Genomic DNA, 22,579 nt, shown 5'->3' on the forward strand with positions numbered 1-22,579 from the left:
AGAGACATGAAATGGCTTTGATCATAGGGAGTAAATGCCACCAAATATTCTTCTTCCTGCAGCCTCTTCCTTGCTACATTAAAAATTCATGGGCAATAGCAGCTTCTTCTTTTCAGGACATAGCTACATCAGCAGATGAAGAGAGTGGGCAGGAATACCAGGGCATCTTGATGGACAGAACAGGGATGTCCTGCAAGAGCTGGGAATGCGAAAAATTTGCACTTCATTTCCTTATGCTGGGTTTGTCTGAGGCCAGTCAGATTCATTGTTTGTTCCTCACTCTGATGAGCAATGAACTTACTGAAAATTTTTTATAATTCAGTTAAATGGATGTGTATTTCAAGACATGCTTTAATTTCAATGATAGTTTTGTTTTTATGTTGTACTCATTCTCCAGCCAAGAGGCAGACTCAAGAGGTGAAATCATTGCCCTACTGAAATAGGTAGCAAAGCTCTACATGGTTGTATCAGGGTCATGATTCATCAAAGGGTTCTCTATCCCCTTTTCAGTCTATCAAGATTGGCTTTGACATCTCAGACACTGATAGATTACTTCAGTGGGAGAATTCTTTGGGCTTCAAGTTCTTTCTTCCCAAGACCCTTGTCAGATCAGTAGATTGCAAGGGCTTACTTGAGGAGGAATCTCCCTGCATCTGGCAGCAGTGTTGTACCATCCTAAGTGTGTAAAAAGCTTTCCTGCCAGCTTCTTCATGCTATACACTCATCAGCTGAAAAGCACCTCTGGTAAACCATTCTTTCTCATGACTGTCTGTGAAAGTCATTGTCGTATCAAAAGCTCAGATACATATGCCTAAGTGACTTGTTTCAGGCCCTTCCTGGATTCCCACTTATGTTTATCAAACACAGGACAGCTCCTTGCTGACAGAAAAAAATGGGCAAAAATGCATATTGACTTATGGATAATGACTTTCACTTAAAACTAATCATGATAGCTGTTCCCTGAGGACTTTACCCACAAGTGCTAGAGGTCATCCAGCTGGAGCTCATCTTCCAGTCCACTCCTATACCAGAAGACAAATAACGAAGTGTGGAAGTGCCTTACTGATAGCTCCATCTCATAATCAAAGTTTTTCTTAGTTTGTTTGGGGGTTTTTTTGTTTGTTTGGATTTTTTTTGTTGTTGTTAACCTGCTCCAGTCTGATCCAACAGTAGTAATTTTTTTTACATCTCCTGCCTTTGTTCAGCCACCTGCCCAATGCTCTGACCAGCATGCTCTTTGTTTTTCCCTAATCTTTGCCTGCTGGAAGAAGCTAGAAGGCTCATTCAAAAAATTACTGGTATGTTGTATCAATTAGAAAAGTAATGAAGTCTCATCGAAGACCAGGACTAAGCACATATCCCAAGGAGTCTCACAGAAAGCAATGCTTCCATTCCCCTTTGAATTGTTGACTCTGTTTCACAGAACCCCGCAAGTTGCTGGATCTGAGTAAATTGTTAGTAGAGAAGGTGGATTTGCTGGCACTTCAGGGCCTGAGCCTGTCTCTGAAAGCTCAAGTTGCTACAGAGATTTACAGCCCTCCAGGAGGACACTGCCTGTTCTCACTTTTGCCTAGAAGCTTTTATAAATGCCCTCTAGACCTCTGCTTTAGGGAGCTGTTTCAGGAGGTGTACATCACTCATCCAGCCCAGCACTAGCAATGTTGTAAGCAGGGGATCAGAGGAGAATTTCTGTTCCTCAAGAGACATTGCTTTGTCTGATAGGTATTGCTTCATCTGAGCACTTTCTGATGACATCCACACTCAGGTTTGTTTCACCTTATCCAAGTTGATTTAAGCATGAGTTATGATGAGACTGAATCAGGATGGTTCTGAGACAGAGTTTTGCTGCTGCTGCTGCAAACAGTGAAGCCCACAGGCAATACAGCTGCACTGCCACTGCATCCAAGCACAGGACCGTCCTGGAAGCTCTGTCCTGACAGCACAAGCTCCTAGAATCACCCCCAGCACAACCCCTCCTCTCCCTGAGGAATGGTGCAAAGTGAGGCTCAAGCAGGTACAACATAATTTTTCATGGAGATGGTATCTAACAACAGATGAACATTAAATATAAGCAGATGAAGGCATTGTTTTATCCAGTGGTGGAATAATAGAGGAAATAATGTTTGCACTTAAAATAACATGAAAAATTCTTAACCTGGGGTTGTAATTAATCATTAAACCCACTGATGTAACATAGACCTCTGCTTAAACCAAAACCAAGAACATTCCTTAAAAACATGTTCTGGCTGAGCCACTGGTTGTGGCTTCTTGCCAGAAGAAGTGGGTGGGTTTCTGTGGTCTGGGGGAGGCAGCTAGACAAGATGATTTGAGAAGTCACACCTAGCTTTAAATTATATGACATGTGACTGGGCTTGACAGAAACAGGACATGGGAGCAACCTAGGTAAGGGGAGAGAAACTTGAAAATAGCAGGGTTGGGAGAGTGGAGGAAGGAGCAGTGTAGTAACGTGAGATTTAAAAAAAAAAAAAAAAAAAAAAAAAAGGCTAAACCTTAAGGAGCATATGTTGAACGAGTGTGCAGGCACTAACTCCAAATGCTGATGTAGAGATGTCCCTGACCTGTAGCCTGTAAGAATGGTACTAACTAAGCCTGTGCCTGCCTGGGACAGTTCTCCTGGCTTGTTATCCTGAAAATCTGGACACGTTAGATATATTTTCCTCATTTTCAGACCTGAAGGCAGTGAAATGATTGAAAGTATTTTCAGAAGCCAGATCGTAGCTTCAAAGGGACCCTCCTCCAAATTTCTGCATACAAATTTCTCTCTGAGCTTGTTGTGTGTGGAGCTTCCTGACAGTGCCTGGTCTCCTGATAGCATCACAAATCTTGAGAATCCTTCCTGTCTTGCTGAAGGCCTCAGTTTAAGTTCTGTAACAGCTATGTGGGAGCTTCTGTGATGGACAAGAAAATGTGTGGTATAAGAGTCTGCTGCACTCTATTCTTCACAAGGAAATTAATTCTCTTGTGAGAGTGAATGTGCAGCATGTATTATTTCAGCAAGACTTCGGAGTTTTCTTCCGAATCACCGCTGTCAGAATGATTATTCTCAGCCATTAACACTGTGTTGAGAATTCCACGCCAGAGCAGGTCATCGAATATACAGCAAGGCTCAGCAGAATGGGTTTGACCACCTCTTAGCTGTATAGGATTCCTGTCTGCAGTAATCATAACATCCCTTGCAACTGCCAGACAGTCCTTTTGGGGCCTGTTAATAGGTACGTTAGAAATAGATTACACCTGGCGTGTTCTGTAGATTGTGTCTTGCAGGGGCTTTCTGTATTGCAGTGTCAGATCACCTGGCAGTCTTCACCGCTTCATTTTTTGAGTACTGTTAGAAGCTAAGTGTAAGTTAGGATCTCCACTGCATAGCTGGAAACATTGGCATGCCGTGAGAGGCAGGACAATTTAAAGTGGCTAAATGAGGCATCTGCTCTGAAGTCCTCTCAAGAGAAGATTATTTCTCTGAGGGCAGAGGAGCCTAGGGAGATTCAGCCTTTTACACCTTTGTGAATGCCCAATTAAGTGATTTACCCTAAATCACTGAGGAAATCAGGGCTAGAAATCTCCCAAGTACTGCTAAAACATCCCAACCTCTGGGTCATCTTCCCACCTGTGGGATGGGAGAGACAGCCAACTGCTCCGGCCTCCTGTGAAGCTGATCCTAATTACTTGTACTGAGGGCTATAAATACTCACCACTGCTGGGAAGAAGGTTTTGTGGGGATGCCAGGCCTAAGCAGATAGAGCCATTCACTCCTGCATTCTTTAAAGACCTGTAGGGTTGTATCTCTGGTTCTGCCTGACCCGTCAGGTGTTACTTGGCATTGGTGAAGCAATGATTTCACTCCCAAATATAAAAAGAAAAAAGATCTTGAGGTTGTCCTTAGTGGGAAGCAACGACTTCTTGCCTAGATTTGCATAACTAACTCCTATAGTCAGCTTTGAAAACAGTCACAGCAATACCTTGGCCCCATGGGGAATATCTGAACTGGGGTCAGCTTTTTCCCAGATTTTGATGCCATGAGCAGTCCTTCCTTGGGAGAGCAGGTGATGCAGTTTCATACTGGGGCTCCTGACTCAGCTGGGAGATGGCAGTGAGCTTTGTTTCCTGAGATGCAGCAGCAGTGGCTGAGCAGCATGGCCTCCTGTGGTTTCTCAGTGATTTGACACCCTCTGACAAACAGCAGCTGCAGAGCCCAGTTCTGAGGTGTCAGTAAAAAAGCCACTAATGATACGTGGTATTTCAGGGAAAAGGCACTGACATGCTCTCGATACTGCTGATTGCTTTTGTGCTTGTTCATTTGTAAGGCCAGAAGGGCAACTTTATTCTTTTAACTAAAAGGGAAGCACTCTCTGTTTCTCTTCCTCTGAAGTTGAAGAACCTGTTGCCAATGACTTGGTAGTTCTACAAGCACTTGCTGTGATAGCAACTAGTAGTTAGGGCCACAGACAAATTGCAGTGTTAATTCTTTAATCCCACCTGGTCATACTCTACTGAAAAAAAGGCATCTTAAGATGCTATTTTCCTCCTTCCCAAGCCTCCGTTTTGGTCTTTAACTAAAGGTGAAACTTCCTGAAAAGTCTGAGCACAAAATATCTTTATCCACTTGAACAAGGTTTTATCTTTCAAAGGTGATACTGCATTTTTCTACCTATGCAGCACAGAAGCAGATGAACTTCAAAACTCAAGGCCTTGTCCCTAGCTGGTGGAAGTCAGCATAGCCCTTTTGACAGTGGTGGTGATACATCAGCTTACAGCAATTGGGAACCTGGCCCTTGGCCTCTAAATTGTCCACACTTGGGTGATCAATTGTGAAACTAGATTGACTGTGTAGTAACAAGGTTACAAATTGGTGAAAATTAGCTATTCTCCTTCAGAAGGAATTTCTGTTGCAGTTCAGTGATGAATCTTGGAAAGAGTTATTGTGCTTGCATGTTACTCTCCACATGATGACCTGTGTAAATGCTCTTGATGCAATAGGCCCTTTGAACCAATGAAGGTCATTAATTCAGTGGAAGCCCGGTCTTGTTGCAGTACATGTCTTAGTGTGAATCTCAAGCTTAAGCTGGCTCTGATATTCAACATCAAAAGGCATTTTAATTAATGGCCCTGAAAAATATTCATTAAAAACATATCTCTCTTAAAATAAAGCACATGCTGGAAAGGTTACTTCTAGTATTACATTCATCATACACATATTTTTCTAAAACTGCAGCATTTTTCCTTATAACTTATTCTCCATAAGTGCCTTGGGGATACAAATAAGTGAAATCAATGTTCCGTTCAGCACAGGGCCAAGTTTCATAGACAGTATCCTGTCCTTCCAGACTTTCTTCTTTTTAGTTGTCTTATGGGAATTATTTCTACAGTCTTTGCAGAAGACTCTGTCCTTGTATAGATGGAGGCCACTTTATCAGGTGAGATGTAGCTGGAGAATTGGGCAGAATATGACCTACAGAATCTCTCTCTTTGGGTCTGAAGAAAAAGACATTTATCACTGAAACCCCACCTCCTCTTCAGTTTGCCTCTAGAGGCACCTGCTGTATTCACAGGACTCTCCAGCTCCCTCCTAGCTCTACCTTTCTTCTTCCCCTTCTCCTGTGTTCCCCTGAAGCCCAGGAACCAATGGAGAGTGAAATGTAGCTGCTTAATAAAATGGAGAGGGATGCTGCCCTCACACAGCAGGGCAGAAGCATATGCCGGGAGGAAGAAGAGCTCACCACACCTCTGTCATAGTCACTTAATCTTCCTCCTCATGTGCTGAAACCCCTTTGGCTCTTCCCTGTTCCTCTCCATAACTCCTCTGCCAACACAACAAAATTGTGTTTTCTCTGCATGGCTAAGAAGCTGTAAGCAGACTCTCCTGTGGAGTACAGCAGTGTATTTTGACTAAACGTGTTGTAGCTCACAAAACATCATACGTTTTCACTCATCATTGCAGATACCCTGAATAAAGTCCCTAGGTGTTTGGACTCCGTTGGCAGAGCAGGTGTTGAGGAGGATAATATACAATCCTCCTAAAACAATCATGTGGGTCATGAAAGGGTCTGGAGATTTGTGTGACCAGTAATCTATTTTTCAGAAATGCATTTTCTCTGATTCCAGTGCTATTTGGGAACAAGCCCACCAGTGCTGATATGGTTGGTAGTGGAAGAAAGTCAAGTGACAGCAGTTGCTGGTTTGTGGTATAAGCTGATGAGCCTCATTTGAGCTCCTAGAGGGCAGCCATCCACATCATACAGATGGCTATTGCAGCTAGCATTGCCTGAAGTTTCCATGGATTGCTCTTTGCTTTTAGACACCTCAAATGCAAAAAAACCAAAAAGCATCCCTATTTGTGGCCAGAATCCATGCTTTAAGCTTCTGTTTTCTCTCCATAAAAGGTGGATGGCACTTCAGCTTTGACAATGACAATCCCTGAGTGCCTCTAAAACTGAGCTGCCAAACAGGTAGGCAGAGGTGGCCTGAGTACCAATCCCAGAGCATCTCAGCACTCCGTATCTCAGTGGAGGCTGCCTACCCAGAGCAGGGTACCCTTCATGAAGGGTCTCAGCTTAGACACCTAGGTTGTGATGTCTACAGCACGTTTCCCACAAAGCCAAGGAGAGGAAGGCAAGCCAGGCTGTATCTGCTTGTGTTGCTGCTTTCCTTTCAGCTTGCATGCCGAGCTGTCCCATACTCATAGTGTAAAAACACAGGCACATTCCTAAACCTGTCTCCAAACATTTCTGTCCTGTCTTTGACAGTGCCACACAGCCTGCTGTCATCAAAGGGTGTTGTTCTAGGCCGTGTTTCCTTTGAACAGGGTGTAGATGTTTTGCATTTGAAGAGGGTAACAGTGCCTGTATGGCTGGGCTCATACTGTTCCATCTACTCCTGAACTTCATGGAGACAAAATTTGGTCAGCCAGGCTACTGGAAGTATTGGGAAAGGCTGTTAGAGATGGCAGTATGGATTTATGGTAAACACTCCCATAGTTTACCGGATTTTTTCCTCAAGTTTTCTGAAGGTAGGAAAGTTTGACAGCAGACCTGCTGCTTCGTTATCTTCTTCCAGCAGAGGGAGATGGGTCCAGAGAGTTATTTCTTCTGGGAACATGTACAAAAATAACATTATTTATTTTACTCGTGAGGCTTTCTCCTAGGATTTGTGTGATTTCTGCTTGTTTGGCCTTTCATACCCAGGCAACCTCTTTCTTTTGCTTCTGTACACTTCTAAAAGCAAATAAGACCTATTAGCTTCAGGGTTTGGTTTTGCTTTTTTTTTGCCAAGGTTTATGAGACCCTCAAGGGAATTTCTTCCTCGACTCGCTTTTTATTATGATTATTATTATTCAATAGCCATGCTGTAGTGGTTCTAATGAGGACTGTATACATGTGTAAGCAGATGAAGACTTCCCCTCTACTTCTCTCTCAGTGGAGAGAAGCCACTGTGACATGACCCCCTTTGTAGGGAAGTATGGACACATGTAGTCGCACTGTGAATCAGGATGTTACTGGAGTATGGGGACAGGATTCCTTCCCTCCCTCTCCCTGAAACCCCCTCTGTCATTCTCTGTTTGAAACATACTGGTGCCACTTTCCATGAACTATATTTAACTAAGCATTAAATTTAGATTTAACTGGATAGTTATTGCCTCCTAAGTAAATACTCTGAGATAAGGAAATATTTAGTGAGCTCTAGCAGTTGGGTGGCAGATGCTTCTTGCATTACATGATAGTTAATCTTTGACAAATATGTTTTCCTTACTCCACTGGCATTTAATTAACATATAATAGCTCTTATTAAATGTAGATGAAACATATGTGGGAGACCCTCGTAAAAAGAATCCATACAACATTCTGACTTGCAAAAGGAGTGTATGTCTGTAATTGTTAACCTAAGATCAAATCTTTTTAGCTGTGTTCAAGCTCTGTCAGAAGAATATAGAGATTTCCTTTGGTGATGCCCATCACCTGGGATGCCAGCAGCCTGGTAGCATCTCTGTGTCCCTTGTGCTGTCCATTTCCCTAGTGTGGTGGCTGCTAGTCTGTCAGCAGCATGGCCTTCTTCAGAGCAGTACCCATGTCAGGTGAAATTGCTCTTTGCAGTAGTTTGGAAACACCCCTTAGCTCCTTCTCATTGCTCACCCTCTCTGGTGCCATCCATGTTCAGTCTCCTGCAGGGGAAATGTCTGAATCAGTTCATTTCTTGGCTTGAAAATAAAGCAGGCATCTCTTTTGCCTTCTGCATGCATGGCACTGAAGCAGTGGTATCATGACCTTAGCCCTGAATTTGTGGGCCTTTAACACATGCAGGGATTGTTTAAGTACTCACAGACAGCATGGCCTTTCCATACCAAGGCTGCAGGGGCCAGTTTCTAGGGGTTCAGAAAGCAACTGGATGCATTCCTGGAAGAAGAAAATTAATTGAGGGTCATCAGCTACAAAGATACTGCTACTGGCTTGGGGATATGCCTGAGACAAAAATAACTGAAAATTAGAGAAGTGCTCTGGGGCAGTAGCATTACATGCTTGCCTCGTGATTGTGCTCTGCCCTAGGCCCTGGCTTTAGGCTGTACTCAATAGACATGACACAGAGTTAGAGGGACCTTTAATCTGATCCTATGTGGCCATTTCTGTAACACAGAGCAATTCCTTTTATCTCTCCAGTTTGGGTCCCCTGCTTGTCCAAACTGTTGGTCCAGTTTGAGCCTCCATAAGGCTTCAGGACCAGAGGTGAAGCAGCCAGTATACAAGACATGACTTTTTCCCTCCCCCCCATCCTTTTCCTGTATGCACATGCAGCAGCACTGAGAAGTGCAGGACAGAACTCACAGGAGAGTTTCTTTCAGCTGTTCTGCCCCCCCTGCTTCTCTGGAACATTCCCCCCCCCCCAACCACTTCATTCCTCTTTGCTTTTCCCCTCCCAGCCCCACCGTGCTTTGACCACATGAGGGTTACGCTAGGAAAACATCCCTTGGAGCACCTCTCCTCATCCCTCCTGCAGGCAGGGGGAGAGCGGACCGGGGGAATGAATGGCAGGCAGGCATCAGCAGTAAAACATACCGCTTATTCCTCTCCATTAATTTAATCTCCCTTCTCTTGCGACGGTAGTGGCGATAGTATGCGAGCTGCGGGAGCGTTCCCGGGTGGGCAACGCTGTTGCTGCCGGGCTGGGGGCTCAGCTGCGGGTGCTGGCAGTCGGGGAGGACAGGCCGAGTATTCACACTGCGGGCAGCTCAATACCAGCATTGTCTCCGGTCCATCCCTCAAAGGCTGGGAAAGGAGGTGGGGGGCGGGAAGGGCTGAGTGGTGAGAGGTGGGAGGGGAGGTGGAGGAAGGGGGGGAGAGATGTATAACTGTGTATGTGATGAACGGAAAGTCTGAGGCCGCGGGTTTGGGGGGGGGGGGGGGGGAGGAAAAGCAAGGTTTGAGGCTGCAGAGCCAGTTGCCAAGAATGCTGCTCCGTAAATCAGCTAGCTTGTGGCTTCAGGCCGCAAAGCCCAAAGCCAAGTTGTTTGCACTTTTGGCCACAGCTTCCTTGCCTACCAACCCCCCTTCCCCCTCCTCCCCCATCAGTATTTTCTGTAGTAAATACTGGCCGTATCTTCCTTCATCCATTCTGCCCTGATCTCCCAGTGCCTCCTTCCCGCTAAGCATCTCCCGGCTGCTCCCTGCCTTTTCCTCTGCTTCCCGGTCTGCCTCTGCTTCCAGTTCCCCGGTCGCACAACCCTTTTCCTGCTTTCAACCCCTCTTTCTTTCTCCAGCTCCTTTTCCTCTCCCATCCCTTTCCCTCTCTACCTCTTCCTCCTCCCCTTTCCAACCCCTCTCCCTCAGGGTTCCCCCCTCTGCCCTCCAGCCCTCTTCCCTACACATACCCCCTCTCCCTGCTGCAGTGCCCCCCTTCCTTCCCTTCCCAGCCACGGTCCGGCTCCCCAACACCCTACTCGGCCGAATCCGGAGCCTTTCCCCTGCCCGCCCGGGGCATCCCCGGCGAGGCGGAGGGGAGCATGGAGGAGGCGGGGGCTTGGGGTGGGCTGAGCCCCGGGGAGAAGGACGGGAAGCGCCGCTCTCCTCCCGCGCTCGCCGCCGTGGTACCGGGCTGCCGTCTCACGAGTGAAGCTGCCTCCTCCCGCCTCCCTCCCTCCCTCTCTCCCTCGTTCCCTCCCTCTCTCCCTCGCTCCGCCTGGGAAAGTGGGTTAGGAAGGGAGCTCGGGGCTGGGAGGCTGCAAAGCCGCGCACTGGAGCAGGACCATCCATTCGCGCAGCCCCGGCGGAACAGAACTCGTTCCTTTTTTTTTTTTTTTTTTTTTTTTTCCCCCGTCCCCTCCCCCCCCCCCACTTCTCTCCATCACTCCAAACGGGTCGATTTAACTGATATTATTTTTTAATTATCTTGTTACCTGACTTCTTTTTCCTATTTTTTTTCTTTTTCCTTTTTTTGATTGGAGGTTGTACTAAGCCTTTTTTTAATTTTTTTTTTAATCTTACATAAAGAAAAGGGGGGAAAAGAAGCCAACAAGAGACTGAAAAGACCAAGAGAAAGTGGCAGCTCAGAAGGACTGTGAAATCACCTCCCCTTTTGGGGGCTGTCGATCAGAGCGAGAGTTGTACATTATTATTATTGTTTTTCTTTCTACATCTATCTATCCACATACACTCTCGGAGACAGAGAGAGAGAGAGAGAGAAGTACAGACAGTGAAACTCGACGAGACCAGCCATGGTAGCAAGGGCTCAGCCTGATCGGAAACAATTACCGCTGGTCCTACTGAGATTGCTTTGCCTTCTCCCTACAGGGCTGCCAGTCCGCAGCGTGGATTTTACCCGAGGTACCGATAACATCACCGTGAGGCAGGGGGACACAGCCATCCTCAGGTAGGGCATTTTGCCAACTTTTCCTCTTCTGTGCATGTATATCTATATTGCTATGTGTGCTATACAGATCTGTATGATGCCATATAGATTCAGATGTGTATGTCTGTGTGAGAGCGTGTGTTATTTTACCTACGGAACTGCAGTAGGTGCTACAAACAAGCCCTGCCTGTGTGTTTGTGCTTTAGTATAAAAAGAAAAACTCAAAGCTTTTGAAAACCTCTTGCCATTACTCTCCTCTGTGTAGTGCTCTGGATCAAAAGAATTTCACTGGGGAAAGATCTGTTTGTGTGCCAGCTCTCATGAACGTACATTTTCTACTAGCCCTCCAGTACCAATACAGAAATCGAAAAGGGATCCAGCTGTGCTTGGCAGATGTTCCATTGATCTTCCAGTACTTCTTTTTGTACCGATGCAAAAACTTTATCCCTGATGCTGCCAGAACTCTTACGCAAGTTCTTTCGGGAAACTCCAAATTTAATTTTATTTATTTATTTTTCTGCCTTGTAAGGAGGGGATATGGATAAAGTAGTTGAAAAAGCTGGTGAAAAAATGGTGTAAGATCTCAGACATTTGTGAAGCTTGTCTTGTTCACTGTGTTGTATGTTGGTGGCTTTTTGCAGAGCTAAGTAAATGAGTGTATGCTGTGCCAGTGTGTCTGAGTGGTTGTGATGAGGGTGCCTTTACAAATGAAGACTTGTTCATTGTGGTATTGAGTTTTATATTTCTGTATCCAGCATGTGAGTTTTCTAAAGGTAGTTCTGAGGCTACTTGGGCTTTTAGTCAGGAGTGTCCCAAATAGCTGAAATACAGTAATCTTTTTTCCTGTGAGTTTCTTTTTCAAATTGTGCCTTCCTTAACTTACTTGCAGTAACTTCCTTACTAAAGAAAAATTCTCTGTGTGTGTGCACACTGTGTATTATGTCTATAAAGCTACTGGACATAGTTTAAAATAAGTCTAATCTGTATGAGAAACTGATAGTGTACAAACCCTGAAGCATCAAGGGAGCAATTCCCTAGCAAAGCTAACAGCAGCAGCAAAGTTTTCTTTCTATTTCTCTGAAATAAATCCTGCTAGATGTCACCAAATTGTCTGCTACATTATTCCATGTGTCCTGCATGCCTCCCCTTTAATGATAGAGGGGTATGTGAGCCAGCAAGATGAGATAAGGGAAGAAGGATGCTAGAAGAGGAATATATGTTGTGTGTGTACACGTATTGCTTGTCTCAACTCCCGTGTGCTGGGTTGGTTTGATCCTGGAATATCCATTCAGCAGCTTTCATTCCCCAGCTCTCCAGTCTTGTTAACTCGCATGTAAGATTTATCCACACAGAGTAATAGGATTTACAGAGTAATTAATCTGCCTTGCATATGCAACAGAAAGGGTTTAGATGCAACATGGTAAACACCTAACAAGGGGTGTTGCCTCTGACTCCTGCCTCCTTTCCTTTCCCTTCGACTCACTAGCAATTCATATATCCTATTAATCCTTTTCTAGCAGGACTCCCAGCTGACTTATCCTATTTTTAAAGGTAAATCACTTCCATCAATCATTTATTTTGGAGGGGCTGCTCAGGCAGATGTTTGCTGGCATATGTTTGGTACATACAGCTGCAGACAAGTCATTAAGCTCACTTGCCCAGCTAGGGGTCACTGGATTTCTATTTCCCACTTAGCCTTGGAGCTTTGTAGTTTATCTAGATTCTGTTTGCTAAAGCTGCATTTGCAGCTGAGAGGGCTGAGTGGATGGTGGAGATGGTGCCTGCATGTGGTGCATGTGAAGCATTCGTCAGCAAGCTGGGAGAGTGGCTTCGATGTTTGTGTGTGGCTTGCCAGTGTTATGTCAGGCACTAAAATAAAACACCTGAGTAAGATGATCCAGCTGTGTCAGCCAGATGTATGCCAAGTGACACAGTTTGCAGGAGCAGCATGCCACCCAGCCGTGTAAATGCTTGCCCCAAGCAATACAGTGCTACCTGGTAGGCTGTGCTTCTGTCAGAAGTGATGGTGGCCAGTGCCAGGCTTTACCTCCCCCAGCTGCCTTGCTAAGCTCTTTAAGCAGATCTGGCAGGCTATATGCTTTTCTTGATACCCAGGAAAGGCAGTTGTCTCCCCTCCCTTTCCCTGGGACCATCCCCAAGTTTCTGGGATGTTTTGGTTCCTCCTTCAGAGTAGAGGCAGAAGCCAGGCCATGCTCAGAGACAAGACTGCCTGAATGTGGTTGGAGAGGAGTAAGATTTCCCTCTGTCCAGTATACTTTAGGTCCTACAGGACAGCATTTCAGTTTCAAAGTAAGGGCTGGTTTGCTGGCTTCCCCCTTGTTGTTTTTCCTGCCCCTCCAAAATATAGCTCACTTCAAGACAGTTTTGCATTTGAAACCTCTCCAGTATCTCTCTCTCCCTGCCTATAGTTTCACTAGTGACAATGAAAGGGAGAGCTAGATGGGGAAAAAACATCAGATGATTTATGCTAACTGTGCTCAGAGCAGATCTTTACCTACACAGAGAGATAGATAAAAATTTTTATACAGAGATCCTATCACCTATATTTGCTATGCATCAGAGGAAGAGGGAGTGTGTAGCTGTGGTTTACCAGTGACCAGTAGCTATATCCTGTAGCTTAAAGGGAAATTAAAATGTAAAAGGGAGAAAAAATGAGATGCAGTTGGAAAGAATTAAAAGCAGTGTACATAGTGATAATATAGCTAAAACTATTTTGTTCATGTAAATTGAGGCACAAATCATTCAGCAAAACATTGAGGACAGGATATTCTGAATGATTTTTCTTTGGGGCCTTATATATTTGTATATAGTGTTACACTGGTGGTTGGAAAAATAGGTGGGTGGACTGAACTGTGAAGTGAGGAAAAATAGTTTCTTATAAGCCCTAATGTTCCTAAAAGAAGCCACTCCTCTGGAGCTTCCTTTGCAGCTCCTTATTCAGAGTAGCATTACTCTGGGAAATCTGGATATGACTTTTTAAAGCTGTGGCATTTAAAATATTCTCTTGCTATGGACTTCTAAAAAATGTTCCTAACTCTATACTGGCTCATCTCCTAAATGACCTAGCAGCAGATTTGATTCATTTGTTGGCCTTGCTGAAGGTTGATGACTTTTAGTGAGTATTTGACTTGGGGAAGTTAGTCAGGGAATTGTAGAGGGAGCGAATAAAAATAGCTGATAATAGACTATCCGTAGGGAAAAGGGTAGTGATCTGCTCCTTAGAGCAAGGCTGAAAACAGAGGAGGGGTCTGAGAACTGCAACAGGTGAGAAGAGCTGAACAGAACTTCTGGCCAGCTGCAACCATGAAAAGAACAGGATGTTTCAAAGATGACACTGTATATTTGAAAGCCTGTCAGACTTACTAGGCCTTCATTTTTAAACTGTCTTCAGCAAGTGAAGAAGGACACTGAACCTTATTTTGAGTATTGAGGGGGAACTCTATGCTACAATTCCTGCCAGTGTTTTCCCTTGCAAGATCATAGTCATGAAGCTGTCAGGTTTTGCATGCAACTTCTCTGCCTGACATTAGGAAAAAAAAAAAAGAATTTTCAAACATCAAGCACATAAAATGTCCACCGAAACTAATTGAAACAAAAAGAAAAACAAGGCCCAACCCCAAATCTTTCTGTTTAGTTGACCCCAGCATCCCCTCACACCTCAATTGCTCTGCAACTATTAAGTGAGCCCAAGCTGGTAACCTGTGCTTTGTTACACACTTTCAATGTAGGGAAGTGATGAGAAATAGGACGACATTGGCTAAGCCAAGGCATGTGCAATAGCAAAGGGCAGCTGCTGCAACTTTTGGAAGGAGGGAGAGAGGGAACTGTGCCTCTGCCTCACCCCTTCAGATGGATAGAAACAAAATGGCAATAGAGTCCATGCTGTGGGATCAGGTGCCTATGCAGCGTGTCAGTGGGTAAGATCAACTCTCTCAGGAACCATCACAGCAGCTCCCACAAAGTGCCTTCAAAGTACTATTCTGAGGGCATCAGTAGGGTGTGCAGGTTGTCCAGTGCTTTTGGTAGTTCTGGCATAAGAGCAGATTGGCCATTAATGACTTCTAAAATGGAGCTCATCACCACCTGGAATCAAAATGGGTCACATCCCTGTTCCTATCCACTCAGTTATACCAGAACAATACCACCAAAGCCCAAGGGTACTGCCAGAAATACCGCATTTGTCTTTGGGGTAGATTCCTGGGGACTGCTAATAAAGAGATAGAAGTGACTCATACAGGGCTTAAGCTGCTGAGCAATGCTCAGATGATGCTCAGCTCAGTTGAGAACTGGGATCTTGCCAAAGCCAGAATCTGGCTCATTGTTCCTGAGTTTTTCTAAGCATCAACTTTTCATCCAGAATTAAATCAATCTGATGCTGATGCACTGATAGAAGCCAACATTTAACTGAGCGTGCAATTTCCACTTCTACCAGGTATTTCTAAATGATATGAAGTTTCAGGCTGATAGCACATTTAGGAACTTATATTCTAATGGGTACTTAGTTTCTTCAAGTTACATGTGTCAAAGGATGGGCTAGAATCAAATTACCAGCAGTTACTATAGCGCTGTTGGAGTAATCCTGCCATATAAGCAATTTATGCAAACTCTGGTTTTGGCCTCCCACTATTTTGCTGATATTCTACATGGGGAGCTATACTAGAGGACAAAAGCACCTCGGGCAAAGTACCAACACAGCATCACAACAAAGTTTATGCCCTACACAGTGATTTTAAAAGAGAAGTAAAAGCTCTTCAGATTACACTTATAATTAGCATATAATTTATAACAGAGAGCACTGAGCTGAGCCCTTTGCTAGAAATGAGAATAGACATGTTCGAAGGTATAATGCTACATAATAATACAGTCTTGGCAGTAAAATTGTAACCTTCATTATTAGTAGTATTGTAGTGGCACTTAAAGGCCATGACAAAGTTGAGGCACCCTTTGTATTAAGTGCCATGCAAGCAGAGAGTAAGAGATCCCATCCTCCACAGGGTGTGTAGGCTGTTAATTGGGACTGGCAGAGGCTGGGGGTGGGCAGGAGGCACCCAGAGGTGAGGGGACTCACCCAGGGTTGCACAGCAGGGTTCAGGCACACCCAGCCTCTCAACCTATCCATTAGCTTGGGTTGCTTCAGCTCAGCCATGCAACAACCCAGAAAATGTGGCCAGTGAGGTTTCCACAGTACATACATTCTCATCTGCTCTGGTATTGATTAGAAGACCCAAATACTCTTCTTTTTTTCTTGCACATACAGAGCCTTCATTCTCAAGTCTAGCATACATATGTGTCAAGTGGCTACATCAGGATCTGTGCAAAAGGGGCTGTACTTTGCTGGTACTTTCCTTTAAAAAAATAAATATGTGTAAGCGTAGTAACAGATGATGTTGCAAAACTTCTAGGTTTGGCAGCAGATGGTGCCAATATATGAAGGCACACATGCATATATCAATATGTGTGTGCGCATACATTTTACAAAGGAATTTGCAATATATATATATATATATATATATGGTCAGAGGCTGGTGATTAGTATCTATCTGTATATGCATACTGTATATATATATGTATGGTGTGCCCAGTGATGAGTGGGACCTTTGTAATACCTCCTTTTGCGGTATTACAAAGTTGTGCCAAGGGAGGTTCTGATTAGATATTAAGAAATTTTTTTAATGGAAAAATTGGTCAGGCATTGGAACTGGCTGCACAGGGAACTGGTGGAGTCACCATCCCTGGTCAGAAAACATGTGGACCTAGCACTTGAGGATATGTTTTAGTTGACTGGGGGAGTTGGGTTGACCATTGGACTTGATGATCTTAGAGGTCTTTTCCAACCTTAATAATTCTATGATTCTTTTTTTGCAAAGTGGGACTAGTCTATCACAAGCAAAGGTAGAATGGAAATTGGAAAAGGAAAGGCTCTTTTCTTGGGTGAAATTATATATGTTTAGTAACACTATGTATAATTTGCACTCAGAGAGATGAAGGTGGAGAGACAGTATCTGATTGTATGGCTTTAACCTCCTCCCCTGAGTCTGCACACACACTTCAGTTTGCAGCTAAGTACCATATGTTTTCCTCCTTAGTCGGCATTAAAATTTATGTAGTATTTGTTACCTGGAGTGTCTCAGAGTCTGTACCTCTTCCACTCTGCTCTCCTGCCCAGAAGGTCACAAGAAAAGACCCGGTCTTAAAATAGCTTACGGTTACTGGAATTGGCCATCTCATAACTATAAGTTTTCAAAATATATATTACATGTAGCTGCCCTTTATATCCAGACCCACAGGCATCTGATTCTGATGAAGCTGCAGAGCCACAGCTCGCTGCTGACACAGCGATGGGGCTTCAACACACTTACTTGTGTGGCTGAATATAACCATTTTCATTGAAGGTACATAGTTCTGTTGTCCATCAAAATTCACTCTGGCTTGTGTGAACCCATGCTCTGTTGGAGTAAAAGCAATGGAGGGCACAAAGGTGAACCAGGAATTTACTGAGTTTTCTTTTACTCTTCCCTTGCTGAAGAAGAAACGAATGTGATTTTCAGCTCAATCTGACACCAAAGCATTTGCTTCAGGCTTCAGCCACATCTAACGTGTCTGTTTTTATGGTAAGTAATGGGAACTAATAACGATGAGTTTCACCTCTGCCTAGGAAACAGCTATTTCAAAATAATCCTAACAGGCAGTCTCCCCTGTGCATATATATTTCTGCAGATTTTTAGTAGGAGCAACTAAGTTGTGTGACAGAGGCTGGCTGTGACCCCAGAGTGTCTGTGCAAAGAGAGGAGAAACAGCCTGGCCACAGCTCTCTTGATTACACTGAGGTTGGACTTTTTTGGTCAGAGCTAACTTGATGGGGCCACCCATACTGGGCTGGAGTTCGACAGATGCTTTGCAGAAACACATCTGTATGAGGACTGTGGTATGTGTGCTAGTGTGTGCCTGTGCACAAATGTGTGTTTCACTGTATTTGTTGCTTCTTAAAAATGGGAAGTATTTTCTTGTGTGTAGTTGTACGGATGTTCATATACTTTGTAAATCTGCTCACACTGTAGTGGTCAGAGGCAGCACTGGACAGGATAACAGACTACTTGCTTGGAGGTCTTCTAGAGGTGCACTGGATTTACGAGGGCTCCAGCTCCCCAGGCACCAACCCTTACACTGTGCAGTTGTGAAATGAAGTAGTGGGTCACACTGCCAAGGGAGCCAACCCTCTCTGGGACACCAGGGTGACTATGCAAGTTGGAGATATAAGGCTGTCACTGCCTCACACATGGTGTGACTGAGTGCATCGGTGATTATTCTTTCACATCAGGGATGGTGAGGGTGATTTCCAGTGTAGAAACCCAGTGATAAGAGTATCCAGCAGTACCTGCATGGCAGCTTCTTCAGCACCCAGCTTTCTCCCTTCCTCATCCCAGGCTGGTCATGAACATTTGCACAAGGCCAGGCAAGGGAGACCATCACTCAGAGCTGCACATCTGTTCACTTTTCGTGTCTCACTCTGCAAACAAAACTCATGTTGAAATCCAGTGGCAGGCAACATCCATGACTTTGAATAGTAAATACAAATCTCTCTCCCTCTCTCTCTCTGCTATTAAGCTGACAGGCACTTAGCCAATTATCCAGTCGTCTTCTCAGCTGTATTTATGAAGGAGGAAGAGACAACGCACACAGCTCTTGTCTGCGGGGCTTCAGCTGAGTCTCCCTTGTGTGCTGTAGCATTTTCCCTTGTGTGAGCTGCTTAGGACGCTCAGGGAAAGAAACCAATGAAGGGGATGAGTTGAGGAGAGGGAGGAGGAAACAGAGGGGAGGAAAGGGGATCTGGTCTCCCAGACCAGGTGTGCTCCAGAGTTGTCATTGTTTACCTTTGTTTTTGTGTTAAATTTGGCAGAGTGTGTGTGCCTTTTTTGCTACATAAGGTCGCAATCAATGAGGAATGCAATGGCCATGAGTACTTGCAAAGTCATTTTGGCTGTGATAGGGCTAAGAGTCAGGAAGTATGCAGTGGCAGCCAGTGAGTCTGTGCCTTAAATAATGGGGGACGTATGTACTTGCAGGCATAGTGTGAATCTGTGACTTGGAGCCAAGAGCCACCCCTAATCCCTGATGGGGTATTGCGCCTAGATCATACACCTTGGGCTGGCTCAAGTGCTTACTCTAAACAGCAAAATTTAGGCAAATAGCACTGAAGTGTTCTGTGAATATTTTAATGAATGTTAAAAATGAACTCACTTTGGCTGCAGCTGTGCTTCCTTTGTATGTATTTTCCCCCCTACCCCCCTCCCTTGTGAATAATCTGAGCCGATGAGTTTTCCTTGCCCTGGTGTTCATGGACAGAACATTTGAAACAGGTTTGTTGCTGAGCAAACAAGGCTCTAGCTGCAGCTGGAAGTCCCTGGATGTGCAGATCTGCAGGCATGTGTCCCTTCCTCCCTCCCCCCAGACACAAACTTTGTGTCTATGCCTGTGGTGCTCTTGTTACATATTTATATAAGATGGGGAGTACTGGACATGGTTGTTACAACGCCTCATCTGAGCCTGTGCATAAAAGCAGTCAAATGCATCAGACATGGAGCTGATCGCAGCTTGAGCCACAATAATTTATGTGCATGTGACAAGAGAAAATTACCTTTAAACTCTGCACCCAACCAATCTTATAGCAGCCTGTTTTTGCTAGGAAAGGTGCCTCAGGCCAAGCCTATCAAGTTCAGAAAAAGAAAGGTTAAAATGTTCTAACATCATTATGTCTTTCTTTTCCTTTGGAGGAGAGGAGTCACAGTGACAAAGCCTGGCTGACTCCTTCACACCAGCTCCTTTCTAGTAAGACCTTTTTCCCATACCAGCTCAGATTCCCAGCAGGAGCCAGCAGGTGTTTGCTCATGCTCAGGCCCCACGTTTAACTTGCCAGGGAACAGAAAGGAGAGTGTGTGACAGAGGGGTACTAAGCGTAAATAAGCATGCTGGAGTTGGAAAATGCTCAAGAGGGGAGAAAAACACTACCATTACAAGGTAGCAACCCTACAGAGTGCTGCAGGTAGCTCAAAGACATTAGGAAACCCCTATCTGTTCCAGGGTGTGCTCTGAGCTTGGAGTGAAGTGGGATTCAGAGAGTGATTACTCCCTGAAAAATCATTGTCCCCTCAAATACAATTTCAAATACAATATATGATCTGTAGTCTCCGTTCCTGCAGCTATAGAGCTGGGACCCAACACCAGCTGAGGCAGTTTTTTTGGGCTTCATGGGGGAAGGGCCATTTGAAACACTTCAAGCAGGGACACCTGTGAGCTGTGATTCAGTGAAGCCTGCCTGTCCCTTCAGAGCAGGTTTATTAGCAGTCCACTCCAGTCAAAGGATAGGGGAGGTTTTAAGCTTGTGGAAGAAGATGGGAAAGGACTGCAACGGCCCACTCTCCCTATTCTCCCATCTGCCACTCCCTCAGCCTTCAGCACACTGGATAAACAGGGATGGTCCTTCCACAGGCCCCTGCCATTTCCTAAGCAGGCTCTCTCTCACCTCCAGCTCTGCGGGCTGGTTCCAGAGCCTTATTCTGACTGCACCTGCTTAGTGGGGCTGCTGTTCCTGACAGCGTGGTCAGGACCTCAAGAGCCCCACACCCATCTCCCCTGCCATGGGTTTATCTCCCACCTCTACCTCATTGCTCCCTGTGCAGCAGAATGTGCAGGGACCTTACAACCCCAAAGCCAAAGCAGATCACTCCTTTTTTAGTAGTCTGTTTCAGATGCATTGGGTAACTTTCCCTAGCCAGCTGCTTCTGTCACCACCCAGTTACACCGTGCCATTGACCAGCAGGATGGCTGGCAGCACTGTGGAGAGGCAGGGAGGAGCAAATGGCAGGGAGCAAAATGCTTCCCAGATTCCTTTGGGATGTCACAGGAAAATGATGCACACATCTGCAGAGTTGCTGGCATGCACCTGCCATATACCCGCATGCTTCTATTTGATTGAAATCACTCCTGGATGTGGTGGGGCTGAGATAGGGATTGCTGGCTGTGTGCTCAGCAAGGATTTACACACACTGTAGGAGGATGTTGTAAATAGCCTGCTTTGGGTCTTGTGAACCACAGAGCTTGTGATAAGAGGATCAGGAAATGCAGGACCCTCATAGTGACTTTGCCCCTGAACTTTCCCATTGATGGCAGTTGTCTGAAAGGGAACAGTTTGTTGATGGGGGTGTGGGCAGGAACAGGTCCTGGGTGGTAATTACCTCATGTTTACTAGAAAAAAACAACCTACCAACTGAAAAAACAACCAAGCAAAACCACAAACCAACCAAAAAGCTATAAAGAATAGTCAGTTTGCCTTGCCTCCTCTGTATGCTATGTAAGGCAGCCAGGGCTTTGGCCAGTGAACAGTTCAGGGCAGCATATGGGGACAGTATGCCTTTAAGCATGCTAAATGTGGGCAGTAGTAATAGGAGGTCCCATCCTAATGAGGAACAGAAAAGGAGTTAACCTCCCTCACCAAATAGACCTATTCCTTAGGTCCTGTTTTTATTATACCTACTGCTGAGACTTGGAGTGTGCCCAAAGCCTTCAAGTAGTGCATATGCTGTACTTCATCTGCCTTCTCTCCTCTACCATCCTTGCCACCCTCTTGCCAGCAAGGAGAGTGTGTTTGCAGAAATTTGCCAACTGAGAGAGAAAGGATGGATGAAGTACATCAGAGGAACAGAGCTGAAATCTCTCACTCCTGTGTCTTCTCTTGCAAATTGCACCCAGCTCCCTTTGCTTGGCATTCTCCTGCATCCAGCCTGGCCACTTTGCTCAATGGTCTGTCACTTCTCTTCTTGCCTTCCACCTCCCTCCTCCTTCCTTTGCTTTTCCTCTGTTTCAATCCATCTTCTCCTCACCTTTCACCCCTCCCCAACACACGCCCCTCTTCCTTTTCTTTGCCATTGCTCTACTCTCATCTTTGAATTTCCCTCCCTTCTGGATATTTCAACAAGAATGGGGGGCTGGGGAAAATTCAGAGAAGGATGGGGGAGCACCATAGTGACTACAAAGCCCTGGCTTCTCTGCTGCTCTGAGCATTCTTGTTGGGCCTGACCGCTCAGTCAGCACTCTGCATTCAGGCTGAGCCTGCAGAGTATTCCCAGTGTATTTATTTTCTCTTTCCACACAGAATGCCCAGTGCCTGTTTGTCCTGAGATTTCATAAAGAGGAGCGTGTGTGTGGGAGGGGGCTGTGTCACCAGAGAGAAGCTTTCTCTTTCTAGCAGGAATGTAGTTGGTTGCCTCTTGCTGCTCAGTGATCTGCTTCTCCTGCTTTCAACTGCAACCCCAAGTTGGACACAGAATGGAAGTAAAGCCCATTCATTGATGAGCTGATTGACAGGCAAGAGCTGAGGCTGCAGGCTGGAGCGAAAGCCACCTTGCTGCTGTCAGCAGAAGAACGTACTACAGTGCTTCCTTGTTGTCCTGTGATTCTACTGCTGGAATTTGGAAGGGGGCAGCTAGGGGCTTTCTTCCCCTCTGACGTTGTAGCTCTTTCTTGGGTGAGAAGCTTGACATTCTTGTGTGGTGATGGCACTGAGGGTGCACACCTGAGATTTTTTTCTGCAGGTAGCAAAGGCAGCAGATGCATTTAAAAGACAATGGTGGTGCAATCTCATGGAAAGTCCTTAGTGTTCTAAGTGCCAGACCTCTCTGAGCTTGGAGAGAAGCAGCAGGTGAGTTAG

General features: G+C 45.2%; 1 protein-coding gene and 1 long non-coding RNA gene across 3 annotated transcripts in view; one reads left to right on the forward strand and one right to left on the reverse strand.

The window, feature by feature from the left end:
• LSAMP (limbic system associated membrane protein) overlaps nt 1-22,579 on the forward strand; it is a 1,021,610-nt gene that overhangs the window by 695,020 nt on the left and 304,011 nt on the right. Inside the window, exon 2 of one of the 2 annotated variants that reach the window (XM_030448274.1) lies at nt 10,797-10,875. In XM_030448274.1, the coding sequence (XP_030304134.1) occupies nt 10,797-10,875 (79 nt within the window). Of the gene's footprint in view, nt 1-10,196; nt 10,876-22,579 lie in introns of those variants that run through there. The other variant, XM_008498354.2, reaches the window with a different exon arrangement.
• On the reverse strand, nt 7,982-9,298 carry LOC115598126. Its single transcript, XR_003987406.1, has 3 exons — nt 9,066-9,298; nt 8,335-8,408; nt 7,982-8,176 (listed from the first exon to the last, which is right to left on the reverse strand). It is a non-coding gene; the product is annotated as an uncharacterized LOC115598126 (long non-coding RNA).

The sequence above is a fragment of the Calypte anna genome, chromosome 1 (genome assembly GCF_003957555.1).
Source record: "Calypte anna isolate BGI_N300 chromosome 1, bCalAnn1_v1.p, whole genome shotgun sequence".
NCBI classification, from domain to species: Eukaryota; Metazoa; Chordata; class Aves; order Apodiformes; family Trochilidae; genus Calypte; species Calypte anna.